Here is an 18,421-nt window from a genome sequence, read left to right on the forward strand (position 1 = left end):
GGATTATTGTTTTACTGTTATTCTTCATTCTTTCCTTTTAAGTTGTTCGACAGTTCCTGATTTCAGTTTTTGATACTATTGTTAATCTTACTTTGTTTTGGTGTTGTTTTTGTTGTTGATGTTGCTCTTCTTATGAGTTATTGTGTATTTCCGTCTTCTCTTTGCTTGGCTTTCTTCTTATTACTCTTTTTGTTTTGGGCTCGTTTCCTTCTTCTTGTTTTGGGTTCTTCTTCTTCTTGTTTTAGGTTCTTCTTCTTCTTCTTCTTCTTCTTCTTCTTCTTCTTCTTCTCCTTATTATACTTGTTTTGGGTTCTTCTTCTTCTTCTATTTATTCTTCTTGCTTTGGATTCTTCTTCCTTTTCTTCTTCTTGTTTTGGGTTATTTTTCTTCGTCTACTTATTCTTCATGCTTTGGATTCTTCCTTTTCTTCTTCTTGCTTTGGGTTCTTCTTCTTCTTCTTCTTCTTGTTTGGACTCTTCCTTTTTCTCTTCAACTTCTTGTTTTGGGTTCTTCTTCGTTTCTTGTTTTGGAGTATTCTTCTTCTTTTTGGGTTCTTCTCCTTCTTCTTTTGGGTCCTCCTCCGTGGCCGTTTTTGTACAAATCATGGTTTCTTCTTTCGACCACCTGCTCAAATGCACACGAAGAATGTACACCACTTCCTGAGTACATCCACGTTTCCTCTCTTTTCTTTTTCTTTTTTACATTCCTTTCTCTCGTGGAAAATAATTGCTATTATTACTGGTCAAGATGTATGCAAATTAACATGACCAATAATGCAAAAATGTTGCGTAAAAGATCATAATTATATGAGCCAGTTCTCTTGTTTTTATCTTTGAAAGAACAAAAATAGGGAAACCTGTTTTTATCTCTACGACACTGATGACTATACTGAGTAAATAAAGATAAACCGCTTAAAACCACTTGAGAAACTTTTGTCTGAAATTGAGGGCAAAGATGCACGCTGCCTGTTCAAGCACTGTCGTCAACTATTCGGAACATACGAGCTTCAACATCATATCAGTCATACTGGAAAGAGAACGAATGATCCATTGTTCCTGGCAGCGTGGAGCTGTGACGTCACCGTTCTGTTAAACGAGTAGCACACACTTGTCCCGGATAGCAGGTGTTTCTACATGCATTTTCAAGATCTGGGTCAACGCAGAAGTCACGCGCTCGGTCAAGTTTCTTGTGGATTCTGATTACCTCTCACAGCCACTTAGCCTAGGAAGGTGGACTGGGACTGTTGGTTGCTATGGAAGCTGGGCTGGGACTGTGGGGCTGCTCTGGGACTGTGGGCTGCTCTGGAAGGTGGACTGGGATCGAAAGAGGAAGATCAAGAGAGGAAACTACCTCTTATAATAATTTCGTTTAAGATCAAAATCAAAATCCTGGGAGCCTTCTAGCATCCGTGGAGAAGATACAAGGTTATTGAGCTGCGGGATAAATGCATAAATGCATAAAACATACGAACCTAATTTATCACGACATTTCACAAGTTTCAGACTGATTAAACCAGGTGTATTACTCATATGATTCAACTATTTCTGTCCACAGAAGAAAGAAACCAGATAAGAATGCCGCGAAAACGATGCGTGTGACTACTATAGTAGATTCACATCAACCGTGCATTTGATGTCTAGGACAGTCCCTTACAACGCTCCTGATTGGCTGTTGATAAGCCAGTCACAGGGCTGGAAACTCTCAGTCTCTCGAGAGAGTTCACACGGGTATGATCTGTGTTTCATCTCCTGAGGGATACGTCTTTCAAAAATATCCCTCAGGAGAGGTGGAACATACATCCTGCTTATATGAACTCTCTCGAGAGAGACTGTGAGTTCCCAGCCCTATGATTGGCGTCGTAAGGGACTGGCCTAGACATCAAATGCACGGTTGATGTGAATCTACTATAGAACCTTTGATTACTTGTTTGGTGCGTGCATATGCGTGCCTGTGCTTGAGTGAATCAAGTTCTTTTTTTTTTCTTTTTTTGTTTACTTTCTGTCCTATACCGAGTTAGGTCTAATTTTGGTCTCGGAGCCCGGATGTGAAGCTGCTGACGAGGATACTTGGCATTAAATGGGACGATTTTGTTAGGAATGAAGACATCAGGATGAGACTGAGGCAAAGGCCAGTCCGTATCAGGCTGAAGATGGTAAGACTGGAATGGTTTGTTTGTTTGTTTGTATGGTGCTTTTACGTTGCATGGAACCAGTGGTTATTCAGCAACGGGACCAACAGCTTTACGTGACTTCCGAACTACGTCGAGAGTGAACTTCTATCACCAGAAATACACATCTCTCACTCCTCAATGGAATGGCCGAGAATCGAACACGCGACCACCGAGGTGGGACGCAAACACCATGCCAACCACGCCACTGAGGCGCTATGATGGAATGGTTTGGACATGTTGAGAAATAGGAAGAAGACCGCTGGGTAGACCAAGAACGAGGTGGATAGACATAATTGTCAGAGATCTTGAAGATGAAATCCAGAACCAAGAGGAAGCGAGGGAAATGGCTCGGGATAGAGACAGATGAGGACGAACTGTATCAGCCTCATGCCACTGGCCAGTGGCGGGAAGATAAAGTAAGCAAAGTAAAGTAAGCCCGGATGTGAGTAAGAGGAGAACAGGTGCGAGTGAGGAGAAGATGGAGGGATAACGAAAGGGGAATAAGGGAGAGGAAGAGGGAGAGGGGGCGTGTCAGTCCTAGGAGATCCTTCTAACAGCAAAGGAGTGGCACGGGGAGCGCTCCTGACGATGCACTTTTTTTTCCTTCTGAATTTATCTTGCTTTCCCTCCTTTTTATTTTCTTTTTGCGTCAGAGGAAGTGGTTACGAAACTACTAAAGGCTTAAAACGGCCGTCAGGGATTCGTCATTCGTCGCAACCAGCCCTCTATTACGTGGTAATTTTCCTAATTCCGGATCGATGCAGATTAGTTCGGTTCCGACGAGAACCTTTGTGAGACATACGGTGCATTCATTCATTCACACACACACACACACAAACTCACACGCCTCCATGCATAAACAAATAAAATGTGGTGTCTTCGTGTACACATACACACATATGATATATATTATATATATTATATATATATATATATATATATATATATATATATATAATATATAAAAGTGCACTGTAAAGAAACAGCGTTTATTAAACAGACCGTTTTAAACTAGTTATGCCGCAGTTGTAAACAAAATCTTTTGTTCACGTCAAAACACTTTTAAAAGGTTAGTGGGTTAAGAGGTAATTTCCCAGGCTATTACTATTTAAAGCACTCTGCCGCTCTGTCCCTAAAGACTGCATTTACTTAGAGGCTGTTTTTTTTTTTTTTTTTTTTTTTTTTTTTACCAGTCTGAGTGTGCTGATCATTAGAGTTACACTTCACGAACAAATACAACGTCCCATGCTAGTAGAAGCAACCTCAATTATCAATAGCAAGAAAATTACCTGAACTAGCAACACAAGTTCATCATAACCTGTCAGACATCTTCAGATAAACTACATTAAAATGATGATTTCTGGTGTGACTGAAAACAAGATGAAATCAGCATAGTGACTTTACGCATTCATGCATAAACGCGTGGGGAGAGAGAGAGAGAGAGAGAGAGAGAGAGAGAGAGAGAGAGAGAGAGAGAGAGAATTATATTCTGATCACAGTGCGTTAATCACTGCTATATAAACCAGGGTGATTAAACGCAGTATGCGAATAGCTATAAATATACCTTTGTAACAGCCAAAGTTCTGTAGACGAAATTAATCGGGGAGAATATATGTTACTGTTTACATTTGCAGTAACATTTATATCAGGTAAATGGGGAAGGCCTACACGGCTGCTGCGCTCAGAGAAAGGTCAGTGTTAAACAAAGACTATGACATCACTCAGATTCACTCATCCCTCCATCGAGATATGGCCAGAGAATAGCCCTGCTGTAACGACTAGTACCAGTATTTAATCTAGCTTGTTAAGGTAAAGTTCCCTTATGTAAACCACTACATGCGTTAGAGAATTTATAGTCTTTCCACAGAGAACTCAACATCACTTGTCTGTAAACAAGGAAAATATGTGAAGTATGCCGCTACTTGGCGACCGACAACCAAAACACTCCCCAGAAAGAGGAAGAAGAAGAGTGAACGAGAGTTGCACACCAAATTCAACCACTGCAACTGAGAGTGAGACAAGTGACTCGGCGTCGGCGGCTAACTTAACTCTAAGCTTCAGTTGTCACTCAGCAGTCGGGAGGTGTGGTTCTAGCGCTTGGTGGCTCTCTCGACGATGACTCGAGTCGTCAACCAAGGCTGAGTAAGGGAATCATTGCCAAAATATCTTAGTGGAAGTGACGTGTCTGCTTGCCCATTCAACACTGGTATTTTGTTATCCTCGGGCAGAAAGGTAGGTGCTTCGCCCTTTACAAGCGTCTTGTAAATTTTAGTTGTGCTCAACTTGTTAGCTGTAGTGGTATTATTTGCCGATACATGAAGGTGGCGGGATAATAATTACAGTACAGTCAGAACACACCACCAATAGTTTTGCATTGCATTTAAGCGAAAATTTTCTTAACAAACTCCTGTATGATATGCTATCACAGAGATGAGCGTGACTTCAAGTTTTATCAAATTATATATCGCAGGTTTTCTCATTTTGAAAAAAAATGTGTAAAAGTAAAGTTTTGGCCTAGGTGGCCAATAAACGCTATTGTGTATTCATTGAGTTTTTCTAAGGCATTGTGGCTGTAGAATAAACTAATGAAATATAAAATTTAAAGGTGTGAACGTGGTCGTTACGTCATTTCCTAATAGATAAGGCAGATATTTTAAGGGTCATATAATGCACGTTAAGTCTTAGTCTTACCTGTAATGAACACGTACGTTTTACGTGATAATGGATGAAATAGCTTCGGATCGATTAAATACTGCAATTAATGACCAGACGGCGAATTCTGACGTCATATTAAATCGACATATAAAAGATATTTAATGCCAATCATATTTTACTGGATATTGAAAGCGACAGCTTCAATTCAACCAAAAATCATATATTATTTACATGTAGTGACATTGACGTCATTCTAGATATAAAGATAGCTTCGAGTCAGTAAGAAAGTACAAATAAAAATAGTGAATTACGTTGAATATGAGGTGATGGTGTGACATGTTTCAGCAATTGTAGGTACTACATGATAACGGAACACCTGGTAGGTACTATATAGCTGCAGGTATTTTGACTACTTCATTTAATCGCTTTTAGACCAAGGATTTTTTTTTAAAGACTAGAAAAGACTGGCTCTCTTTTCTATCAACACTGAATAAAGGAATGAGTAGGCATATATCTTTAAAAAAAATAATTAGACATAAATCTCTCTCTCTCTCTCTCTCTCTCTCTCTCTCTCTCTCTCTCTCTCTCTCTCTCTCTCTCTCATAGAAATCGTTGGAATATCGATCTTTCACTGGACCGGCATATGGCTTCTGTCTAGGGTATTCGCAAAGTCCAGTGATTAGACGTTTCGTGGCGTATCAGATGTATCAAATCGTATATATATATATATATATATATATATATATATATATATATATATATATATATACTATATACATATACATATACATACATACACACACACACACATTTATATATATATATATATATCTATATATATATATATATATATATATATATATATATATATATATAGTGAGTGTGTGTGTGTGGGTAATATTTTCCTAACGCTTTTCCCCTTACAGAGGGCGCGCCAAAAGGTGTAGCTAACCCTTTCGGTTTTTCGCAAGTCGACTTTGAATAAGGCTGGTATTTCCTCGCCCTGCCCCACTGATATCCCGGGCCTATACACACACACACACACACACACACACACACACACACACACACACACACACACACATATATATATATATATATATATATATATATATATATATATATATATATAAGGAAGCCCACGGCCTCGGTATTTCTTAGTGGTCATCCATCCAGTTACTGACCTTACCTAATTTTGCTTAACTTAGATGACTGGACTATCATTTTCCCTTTATAGATGGTAACTCCGAGTGTTAACTTCTCGTTTAGGATGAAGTTGCTAGGCGTATCTGAAATTGGCTGGCACTGGATACAATCGACTAGGTTTTAGACTCATTGTGTATGCAAACAGAGACATAACCATGTTTTGCATGAAATTCAAATCCGTCACTCATGCCAATGAAGCGAGTGTTTTACTCACAATATATATGTGGATAATAATAATAATAAAAAAAGCTAGGCTACGGGAAAGCGTTGAGATAGCAAGTTTCTATACCAATAAAGCAACCTGCCGTCTAGAAGTTCCGACAAAGGTATCTTTTATTCTGTATAGTGACGTAAGAGCCAGCGATGAGACAAGCTGACCCTTGCCCGGACGATGGCAAATCTAAACGTATAGTTTATTTCCCGTAGACTGTTACATGCGGAACCATGCCGATCCGCAGTGAGGTTAAATAGTACGATAGTACACATGAGCATGTAATGAACATAATCCACCATCTGATTTTATAAGCCTTCCTCCAATTAATTTGACATGTAAGGGTAGAAGGTTCCCAAGAATAAAATGAAATTAGACTGACACTTCTTATACATCTGTCACAAAGTTGATGTAAGGAAGATCACGATTTCATAATTCACATCATACGTAACCAGTCCCAAGTGTGATCCAGCTCGCCGGAATAATGTTACCTTACGTTACCAAAATCACTTCTAAGCTGATGACTATTTGCGTATATATTTTACGCGCATGTTGATGTTATAAACAATATACACTACAGATGAAAAACAAACAAAAAAGAACCTGGAGACCTAACAGGGGGCTCACAGTAAAAATACTCAAGAACCCTTTACTGGTTTTAATTCTTTTGAAACCGTATCTCCGGGGCTATTTCATCATCGTCAACTCGATAAACTCCCCATGGGCCAACACAAGGGCTGTACAGAAAACACCAGGGACTTGAATCGCTATAAACTCTCTAACACTTCTCTTGAAGTAAACACACACACACTTATATATATATATAATATATAATATATATATTATATATATATATATATATATATATATATATATATTAAATTTATATTTTTAAAAAATATATATAGGTATGATTTAATTTAGTTATCATAGTCAAAATTTACTTTGATAATGGAAAGGTTAAAAGAGAAACTCCCAACCCAAGTGGACATTACATACCGTCCCGAAGTTCGAGCTAAGCTCTCCGCACTGCATACTTATCAAATGGCCATTGAGAGCTTGGATACATATAGCGTTTTATTTAGTGTATATATATATGTGTGTGTGCGCGAGCGCGCTTCTTACCGGTAAATTTTACACCACACTTTGTTCAGAAATATTATTTTCGGAAAATGTAAAGCTACGAAAGGTAGTTTTTCAGAGACAAGTACAAGAATAAGCAACTTCTTTATCTACTTCAGACCGCAGCCTCTCTCTCTCTCTCTCTCTCTCTCTCTCTCTCCTTCTCTCTCTCTCTCTCTCTCGTCTCTCTGCTCTCCTCCTCTCTCCCCCTCTCTCTCTCTCTCTCAATCTTCCCTCCCCCCGTTTTTTTCTGCTCATCTCTTCCTCTTCTCTCTCTACTCTTCTCTATCTATATATATATATTATATATATGTATATATATATATATATATAATATATATATATATATATATATGTGTGTGTGTGTGTGTGTTTATAGAAGCCAAGGCCTTTATGATGTTCACCATCTTATATTTTAGACTGAATGATAAACCACGTTCAAGGTGATGTAATGCTCAAATTAGATCAAATATTCATGGCTCTTGACTCAACAACACTCCATTACGAGCGTTGTCCATTGAGTAGAATATTTTTTATTCTACTCTGTGTTCTTTTTACATAATCAAACCAAAACAGAACTTAAGGAATGTTTTCAAGTCTTAGGATTAAAGCCAAAACTACGAAAAAGATATATAAGTAGAGGTCATCTGGACGTTTATCACTTGTAGATGATGTATTTACATTAACTCTCATTATATACCAGCCATCATGGATTTATTCTTAGATATTTACAAGTTACAGCCAACCCGTTTTTTTTATTTTTTTTTAACATTTTAAATTTCACATTCCTCCTCTGCAAGCAATTAGTCAGAAAAAAAATGCTTATTGCAAAATGTAAAATTAAACGCCGTTTGATATCTTGCATAAACCTCAAGGGAGAACATAATTAACCCGCTGTATCTCACACGAGGACCAGAGCTTGAGGTCACGGGGTACATCGTATGGGGGTGTCGTTTTCTATGCGTATATCCTTTTCTATTGGCAAAGGGCCTTTCATGAAGTCAGGGCACTCGGACCTGTCACTCACCTTGCCAGTCAAGTCGATCTGAATGACTTGGAGGGTTATAGGAAGGGGGAGGGAAGTGCATTTCGAAGAGAAAACGTTCCAAGGCGTCGCAGCTCGAGAGGGAAAGTCAAAAGTCTAAAGAGAGGAGTATGGAGATTTTGGGGAAAGTGAAGGCATAGATGGTGGCACCGTTGGTCTCGGTGGCACTGTATCTCTATTCTCGGTCCCGTTTGTGGGGTAGCGCCGTCAGTGCACCTGAAGATATTACTTAAAAGGTGCTTTGCAGCGTCCCTTCGGTCCTTAGCTGCAACCAGTTGCATTACTCGTACTTTACCTCAGCTCATATTTTTTCTTTCATCTTTCCTCATCCCTCTCTTAACAACCGATTCATAGTGCAACTGCTTTGAGGTTTTCCTCCTGTTACACCTTTAATTAAAACCTTTTTTCTTGTCAGCTTCCGTTTCAGCGCTAATTAACATCATAGGTCCGGCGCTTGGATTTTTACCTAAATTCTATTCTACTTTATTCTCGTGATTTTAGGATATTTTAACAGCGTCCCATCTGACCACCCAGAAGCTACAGTATGTGTTTGTCTAGCGGAAGTCAGGAGCCTACATTGTGCCTCTCTGATGGGAGTATGTGCTTATTGGGAAATACGTGTCCCGTACACTGTGCTTGTTTGCTACAAGCAAGTGGTCTACTGCATTATGTGTTAATTCGGTTGGATCCTAAATTGTGTTTGGTTGATGGGGACAAAGAGCTCGCACTGTGCTTAAGCTAGGCTGCATTGCATTAATTGGTAACACCTGATGTTAGGTTTTCTTTAGGAGTTAGTCGTTTACACTGCATGTTTATTTGTTAGGTGCAAGGCTCTTACATTTCTTGTTCCTTTGGTGGAAGTTCAGACCTACACGTGTGTGTGTGTGTGCATGTGTGTGTCTGTACGATGGGAGCTCGCTCAGGGCCAACACAGTGTTCCCTTGGTGGGAGCTATGTACTACTTACATTGTGCTTGTTTGGTGGAGATTGTAAAGTGTGCTGTGTGGTCATTTCGTAAGAGCTAGAGAAGCCTACGTATGTTATTGTTTGATGGGACTGGGAACAGATTATTTTTTTAAAAGCGAGCTGGGAGCCTCTAAAGCTTGTGTTATGAAAATCAGGAGTCTGCATCACGTTTGTTTGCTGGGAGGTAGGAGAATACAATGCTTGCTTGTTTGGTTGGAATTACCAACAATCACTGCGTTTGTTTGGCAAGAATTTAGAGATTAGTCTGTGTCTCTTTGGTGGGAGGTAGGAGTTAATGTGTCCCACGACCTTCGGTGATAGTGGACGCTCATAAAAACTTGCTTATGCTTGATAAAAGCTATCATTCTGCTACGAGAAAGATGGGGTTTGATACGGAAAGAAAAAGCGCCAAAGACGGTTAGGAAATAAATGATTATCAAATATGGCCCTGAGTATTGGCGGACAGAAATAGATTGCCATTTTGGTTTGCTTGAATATAAGAGGGCTTGGGATGAACCTGTTAAGAGGAAGAAGATCGAGAGGGAGACAGAGAATTATAGATGGCGAGCTAAAATGAAGGAAGTTATGGAGAGAAGAGGTTTGGTGAAGAATGATGTCTTTGATAGAAGGTATAGTGGAGAAGGCGCATCAGGCAACCGACCCTAGTGTAGGGATAACGGTGGGAAAGAAGAAGAAGAAGGAAGAAGATTGAAGTTCAAAGTTAATGGTGAGGAGGCAGCAAAATTAGGTACATATTACTACAACTGAAAAAACTGAAAAACAAACAAAAAAAAATTTGTTTTTTTTCCCCCCCCCCCCCCCAAAAAAAAAATATTTTAAATGTTCCAAAACCACCGGAGGAATTAAAAATCAATTTTCAAACTTACGATTCCACTACAATTCATATGTTCAGTTCTTAGATACAAAAGTAAACAGACACAAACTTGACTTCTTGTTTAAAAAGTACTTGTTGGAAGCAAACCATTCACATACAGGCTGTGATGCAAAGTGAGATTCAAAGCAAACTGACAAATACCAGACAAAATTGGTTCAAAACTCCAGCATCTGGAATGAAATATAGAATTTATGCCAAAGGCCAAGTGCTGCTGTGACTTATGAGGTCATCCAGCGCTGGAACGGAAACTGACAGTAGAAAGGTGTGCCAAGAGGAAAACCTCTTAGCAGTTGCACTATAAAAACAATTGTTAGGAGAAGGTGGTAATAAAGATGGAAGAAAGAGCATATGCACGGAGGTACAGTCAAAGGAATGAAAAAGGGTTGCAACTACGGTACGAAGGGACACTGCAAAGAAGCTAAAGTAAAGCCTACAGTGCACCGCGAGTGGGGAACGTCGGCAAATGACTGATTCATTTCATCTGTGCTATTCTAATTTACATTTATAGTCACTGTATTGCATGGGGCTTTTCGTCATGTTCTATTCAATCGCCTCCATGTTTTGAATTATAATAAGTGGACGTGTCCGGAAACGGGAAGTTTCTAAAAGGTTAACGCCTACGTTGGCACGCGCCACCGTCATATCCGGACGGGGATGGTTATTTTTTAGGGGGAATTAAACGGACAGCCATATCTGCGAATGCAAAGCTTGCAATCAATGAAGATTGCTGCTCTCACTCTCGTGGCCTCTAACCCTTCCAGTCGTATCTATTACACCTTTATTTCATTATGATATATATATATATATTATATATATATATATATATATATATATATATATACATACACGTATTTTACATGCGTTTGTAAAACAGAAGCCCGTAAATAAATTAACACGTATTTCGAAAGAGTATTGCCGTCGGATCGGAGTGCTCTCATTCACTCGATATATTAGTGTTTTATGTAATTTGTTTTTAGAGCGACTTTTCTCGTGTGGACATATATTATGTATGTATGTATATATATACTTTTACACCTTTACGTGTAAATTATTACAAAATTTTACTGAATTCTACTGTGATGTGCATTAGGAGCTTAATTTTCGGAAGGATAGATGTGCAAGAATATCAGTACTCATATATATATTATATATATATATATATATATATATATATCTATATATATTATATATATATGGAATGTGGATGTGCGCTCACATGAATAAAAAGAGACTTTCACTTTCGCTGAGTATTTTGAAGACTTGTCAACTTGAAGTTTATTTCGGGGAGAGAGAGAGAGAGAGAGAATTGTCCTTTATTAGCCCACCACTTCGATGCACGTGGCGATGTCGCCTGACCGCTTTCATTTCAAATTGAACCTTGAGGATCTGAAGGTCACTCGTCATCACACTATTGTAGTCATAAGTCACTTTCGTTTGCCTATGAATGCAGTCCTTTCTCCACGTCGAGGCATTAAGTCATTGGCTATTTTGTTCAAGTTCCAACTGTGAAAGGTTCTTCCTCAATTTGCTTAGGTCTGAAAGATTGAGAGAGAGAAAAAGGCACAAATTCTTAATATTAATAGACATCTCTCAGTCGCTGATGAGCCAGCTCCTTTCTTCAAGCTAAGACATAAGGTCATGATAAAAGTTCACCCAAGGACCTTGAATTTACCTGCGCTAAGTCCAGTTGTAAATAGCAAGTTTTTTATTTACTTATTTTTTTAATGCACCAAAACAGGCAATTCTGACAAGTGAAAAGTTCTCCGAAGTTTCTTTGACAAAATCGATTTTTCTGTAAAGTATAATCAAGACCACCGAAAATAGATCTACCTTTCGGTGGCCTCGGTACAATGCTGTGTGAGCCGCGACCCATGAAACTTTCAGCCACAGACCGGTAGTGGCCTGACTCATAGCGTTGCTAGACGCACGATCATGGCTAACTTTAACCTTGAAAAATAAAAACTACTGAGGCTAAAGGAGTACAATTGCAATTTGGTATGTTTGATGATTGGATGGTGGGTGATCAATATACCAATTTGCAGTGCTGTAGCCTCAGTAGTTTTTCAAATCAGAGGGCGGACAGAAAAATAGCCATCTCAATAGTTTTCTTTTACAGAATATGAACTTTCGACTCTTAGTCATGCCAAATCGACAAATCTGATTTTAATATCCGTTATACACGCAAATTGAATTTACGAGACTCCGTTCCATACATTTCTGCCGATATCTTTTAAGTTAATCTTACTGTTACTCTAATTCGTCCTCAACATGTTGAACAAAACTTAGATGTGCTGAAACACTGCTTCCATATGTACCTATGATTTAGCATTAAGTGGGCCACACGTCTCGGTGAGTGATAGCTGTCTGAAAATCATGACTCGAAACGAACTGGAGTAGCCATCGTTTCTCATAGAATTGAATTGAATATAGGATTTAGGCCAAAGGCCAAGCACTGGGACCTATGAGGTCATTCAGCGCTGAAACGGGAATTAACAGTTAAAGGTTTGAAAGGTGTAACTGGAGGAAAACCTCGTAGTTACACTGTGAATCAAGTATTAGGAGAGTGTTAAGGAAAGTAAGGTGGAAGAGGGTACAGTAAAGGGAACGAAAGGGGTTGCAGCTAGGGACCGAAGGGACGCTGCAAAAAAACTCAAGTAATGCCTACAGTGCACCGCACTAGGCGCACTGACCGCTCTAGCCCCTTACGGGGTGTCTCATAAGCCCTTTAGAACTCCCTCCCCCCCTGATTCTTCTACGTCTTGTCGATGTAATTACAAATGACTTCGGTTGTCCGGCTCTGGCCTATGAGCTGGACTCTACTATAGTAGGTTCACATCAACCGTGCATTTGATGTCTAGGCCAGTCCCTTACGACGCTCCTGATTGGCTGTTGATAAGCCAATCGCCGGGCTGGAAACTCTCAGTCTCCAGAGAGTTCATATAAGCAGGATGCACGTTCCACCTATCCTGAGGGATACGTTTGAAAGACGTATCCTTCAGGAGAGGTGGCATATACATACATCCTGCCTATGTGAACTATCGAGAGAGACTGAGAGTTTCCAGCCCTGCGATTGGCTTATCAACAGCCAATCAGGAGCGTCGTAAGGGACTGGCCTGGACATCAAATGCAAAGGTGATGTGAATCTACTATAGTGTATAGGGTTAACCAAGGTCCAAAGAAAAGGTCTAACCTGCTGCAAATGTTGACGTACTGACCTTTCCTGTTACATAGCTGTAGCGCCCTCTCTCTCTCTCTCTCTCTCTCTCTCTCTCTCTCTCTCTCTCTCTCTCTCTCTCTCTCTCTCAACATGCGTCAGGCATCTTTACTGGCAAAGTAATCTTGCATTATTCATCACCCAAAAGCCTCAGGCACTTATAAATACTAGTAAGTCATGTTCCCAACACGTTATCCGACATGACTGCTCACCTTCGAGATTTCTCAGAAAAGGGACCTACTATATTCGCATTCTCATATAAATATGTCTTACCTGCCATTGCCTTCAAAAGGGTTGCAAGGCAGTTCCTGAGAAAGACTTGCAAGGCCTAAATTATTGCTCTTGATTGCACGTAAATATGAGTATGGAACCGTCGCAGGCAACAGCACCCGCCAATCACGATGCAGGTAAATGGCATCCTTCGGGGCTATAATTTTTTTTTTTTTTTTGTGTTTTCCGAAAACTTCAGGAGAAACCAGTAATTTCTGGTTCGTCTACGTCAGCCAGGTAGGTGGGCCGCAGCCGCACCTTTCTCTTAGTATTTTTTAGAGTTTTTATTCAGGGTGCTAATACTATCTGGTCATGCTACCTCTATACTCCAACCATTTTTCATTGTCGATGATGTGTTTGGCTAAGTATGGGAAGAATCTGCGGCCTGAAGTTGAGTTGAATATAGAATTTAGGCCAGAGGCCAAGCACTAGGACCTATGAGGTTATTCAGGGCTAAAATGGAAATTGACAGTAAAAGGTTTGAAAGGTGTAACAGGAAGAAAACTTCAAAGCAATTGCACTATGAATCAAGTGTTAGGAGAGGGTGGAAAGTAAGATGAAGGAAGAGAATATGAAAGGAGGTACAGTAAAAGGAACGAAAGTGGTTGCAGCTAGGAGCCGAAGGCACGCTCCAAAGAACCTTAAGTAATGCCTACAGTGCACCGCATGAGGTCCACTGACGGCACTAACCACCTACGGAGGCGGCCTGCAGTTACTCAGTTTTCGTTCTGTCTCTGATTTTTGGAAGCTTGCTTAATTAATTAGTGTTTCTTCTTTTCATGTTCCATAATCGTGTGCTTTTATCTTGAGTTATATTAATTGCTTATTCTTCAGGAATGAAATCGTGGCCTGTCCAGTCTTGTATCTTAGCAAACTGTCCTTAATACGGGGTCTACTGGCTACTACTACTCTCTCTCTCTCTCTCTCTCTCTCTCTCTCTCTCTCTCTCTCTCTCTCTCTCTCTCTTGGAAAGGCTCTCAACACGTTGTGCAGGTTATGATTTCTTCCATACATAGCCAAACGAATCGCCAACAATAAAAAAAAAAAAATGGCAGGAGAATAAAGGTAGCATGATCAGATAGTATTATAGCACCCCGAAGAAAAACATAAGACGAATACCAAGAGAAAGGCGCGCCCGGCCACGCCACCTGGCTGACGTAGACGAACCAGAAATATCTGGTTTCTCTCGAAATTTCAGGAAAACAGTTAAGGAAAATTATAACCCCAGAGGGATGCCATTCACCTGCATATCATGATTGTCAGGTGTTGACCGGGACGGTCTCTACCTTAACGTATAATCAAGTGGGATGATTTAGGCTTTGCAACCCCTTGCAGGAAATGTCTTGCAACCATTGCGAAGGCAATGACATGTAAGAAAGTTTGGTATGAGAATGCGAAAAAAAGGAAAAAAAAAATTCTAAGGATAACTAAAAGTTAGAAATCATATCAGATGACGTAAAGAGAACTTTTCCTTCTTGGTATGAGAGCATGAAGATTTTGGGTAATAAATGCATTTTTATATAGTAGATACTATATATAATATATATATATATATATACAATATGTATGTTTATATCTATCTATCTACGTATATATGTGGCATATATACATATACATATTCAAACATTAAACCTAACCTAATAGCGTATAGCTGAGTTCCCTACCATGAGTAAGATTAATTTTTTTTTTCACTTGATTCATTTCCATTATTTTTTTCATGCATATGTTTATGCTCTTAGCATTTCAATTTATGGAATGATATTTACGATACCTTTATTGCGAATGCGAGCAGGCATTATTATGGGAAGGGAAATTAAGTCCAGGTTCAAATACCAAACATTTTAGTTGAATCTTAGGGATACTCAACTGAAATTTTTTCCGACTCTCTCTCTCTCTCTCTCTCTCTCTCTCTCTCTCTCTCTCTCTCTCTCTATCTCTCTCTCTCTCTCTCTCTCTTTTGAGAGAATAATTTTTATTGATTAGTTGTTATTTCAAGGTATGTTCTGTCATGGCCTGCCATGTCTTTCTACGTATGACAGTGTTTGTAGCCGGCTAAAGCCATTCGTAGGCGGCGAAGTAGTCAACTACTACTACTAGTATTATCCCAGGACGAATATTATTTTGATGAAGTTTGTCATATGGGTACATGGACTTTTGGTTTGTTATACGAGAATAATAATAATAAAAATGATAATGATTATTATTTTATTTTTTATTATTATTAAAAGTGAGCATACACTTTTAATATGAAATTATCGTTATGAATCATTATTATTATTATATGATTATTACTTCCAGCAAGGAGGAAACTCATTTCACTTTCTGTAAAAGGAAGAACGTTCATGAGGGGTGAAGATAACTACGCATGGAAAATAATAATAATATTATATAATAATAATATTATTCTCCATAAGAATGCATCGTTATCTTCACTGTCATGAACGTTTTTCCCTTTACAGCTACGTGAAATGCGCTTTCTCCTTTCCGGAAATAATAATCATAATAATAATAAAGATTCATGACGATAATTTCTTATTAAAAATGTATGCTCACTATAAATAACAACGACCAACGTACAAGTTCATGACAACGTCGATAGTAATCGGAGTATAATCCAGTATCGGGAATCGATCAATCGACGCTCGACCCGACCGGGTGGGTCAACAGCGCGTTCGAATTTAGGGTCGAGATCGATAGATGGTGATGTTTTTGCTTGGATGGCGTGCTTGGGAATAGCTTGATGCTTTAGTTTTTCCTCTTACTAGGAAGTAAGCCTACACACTACTTTGTTGTTGTTGATGCTCTTGTTGGGGTGGAGGGGGGGGGTAGGGGGTAGGAAAGCCCAACTCAAAAGTCTAAAAGGATCTGAAAAAGGTGTTTCTCCTTATGTTAAAGATACAGGAATTTTAGGATAGATTGTTTATGATCTCATTTTATGCGTGAGAGAGAGAGAGAGGGACAAAAAATTCCAACTTCATTTAAAGAGAGAGAGAATCCCAACTTCATTTAAGCAAGAGACAGAGAGAAAAAATCCCAACTTCATTTTATGCGTGAGAGAGAGAGAGAGAGGGGGGGGGACAAAAAAATCCCAGCTTCATTTAAGCGAGAGAGAGAGAGAGAGAGGGACAAAAAATTCCAACTTCATTTAAGCGAGGAAGAGAGATAATTCCAACTCCATCTAAGAGAGAAAGAGAAAAAAAATCCCAACTTCATTTTATGCGTGAGAGAAAGAGAGAGAGAGAGGGGTGGGGAGACAAAAAATCCCAACTTCATTTAAGCGAGAGACATAATTCCAACTTCATCTAAGCGAGAGAGAGAGAAAAAAAATCACAACTTCATTTTATGCGAGAGAGAGAGAGAGAGAGAGAGAGAGAGAGAGAGAGGGGGGACGGATGGGGGCACATCCCAGCTTCATTTAAGCGAGAGAGAGAGAGAGAGAGAGAGGGACAAAAATTCCAACTTCATTTAAGCGAGGAAGAGAGATAATTCCAACTTCATCTAAGCGAGAAAGAGAAAAAAATCCCAACTTCATTTTATGCGTGATAGAGACAGAGAGAGAAAGAGGAACAAAAAAATCCCAACTTCATTTAAGAGAGAGAGAGAGAGAGCGAATCCTGTGTAAAGTTAAATTAGAAATAAAATAGAAAAAAGAGAAACCTGGTCAGACCAGGTGCTTGACAGCTTTTATTTTGATGTTCGTAAAAATGACCTGCGATAAGATCCCGCCGAAAACAGTTTTTGTACGATTAAAAGAAAACCATTATCATCAGTTCGTTACTATCTACATAAATAGACCAGTTATCACCCTTCCTGTGGCTGTTTTAATTGCCTCGGGGATGAAAGACTATATATATATATATATATATATATATATATATATATATATATATATATATATATATATATAATAATCACTCAGTGGTGTAGTATGTGCGTGCATCTATCTATCTTATTATCTATCTATCTATCTATCTATAGATATATATATATATATATATATATATATATATATATACATACATACATACATACATACACACATAAATACATATATATTATATACATCTATGCATACACTACCTGAGTCTTCCATGACAGAAATAAAGCAAAGAGAAACTACTCAGTAATAGTCCCAGCAATTCAACCTTATTAGTACAATAGTACTTGTTTACCATCCTAGAAATTTGAGACGTAAATAATATTTTCTTAGAAAGCAGATTTAGCATTTTTGGTGCTCTTCAGGAACGAATATACCTTCAGACAGTTCCCTAATTAAGTTTTTAAGCTGTTTGACTTGATGGTGCTTGATTGCAGTAAATGTGCACACGTCCAAGTGCATATCGTCTTGCATATATATACGAGTATAAATATGTGTGTGTGTATGTGAGTGTGTTTTTAAATTATATATGTAAAACATATGTACATATACATATATACATAGGTATGTATACAACGTACACACACACACATATATATATATATATATATATATCTATATATGTATGTATCTGTATGTATGTATGTATGTATGTAGTATGTATGTATGTATGTATGTATGTATACATTTGTACAAATACTATTCCCTAGATCATGTAAAGCTTCAATACATATTTCAGTTTTCGAAGTTTGGTGCAAAAATCTTTACTTTTACCATTTCATTTTGAGGC

General features: G+C 38.7%; 2 protein-coding genes across 2 annotated transcripts in view; one reads left to right on the plus strand and one right to left on the minus strand.

Annotated features, from left to right (window-relative positions):
- Nucleotides 1-392: 392 nt before the first annotated feature.
- Nucleotides 393-1,799, minus strand: LOC135211183 (craniofacial development protein 1-like). The gene is made up of 2 exons (XM_064244400.1): nucleotides 1,654-1,799; nucleotides 393-624 (listed from the first exon to the last, which is right to left on the minus strand). Exons 1-2 carry the CDS (start codon nucleotides 1,797-1,799, stop codon nucleotides 393-395), a joined length of 378 nt encoding a protein of 125 aa, XP_064100470.1.
- Nucleotides 1,800-4,193: 2,394 nt separating this feature from the next.
- The window catches only part of LOC135214401 (uncharacterized), a 33,802-nt gene continuing 19,574 nt past the window's right edge, over nucleotides 4,194-18,421 (plus strand). Inside the window, exon 1 of the mRNA XM_064248673.1 lies at nucleotides 4,194-4,402. The gene's annotated coding sequence lies outside the window, so the exon portion shown is untranslated. The remainder of the gene's footprint in view (nucleotides 4,403-18,421) is intronic.

This window comes from Macrobrachium nipponense, chromosome 19, assembly GCF_015104395.2.
Source record: "Macrobrachium nipponense isolate FS-2020 chromosome 19, ASM1510439v2, whole genome shotgun sequence".
NCBI lineage: Eukaryota > Metazoa > Arthropoda > Malacostraca > Decapoda > Palaemonidae > Macrobrachium > Macrobrachium nipponense.

Coding starts and splice junctions, on each gene's coding strand:
- LOC135211183 (XM_064244400.1), bottom strand. CDS start 1,799: ATGTATGTTCCACCTCTCCTGAGGGATATTTTTGAAAGACGTATCCCT. Junction 625..1,653: donor AACAGCCAATCAGGAGCGTT/GTAAGGGACTGT, acceptor GCATTTGAGCAG/GTGGTCGAAAGAAGAAACCA.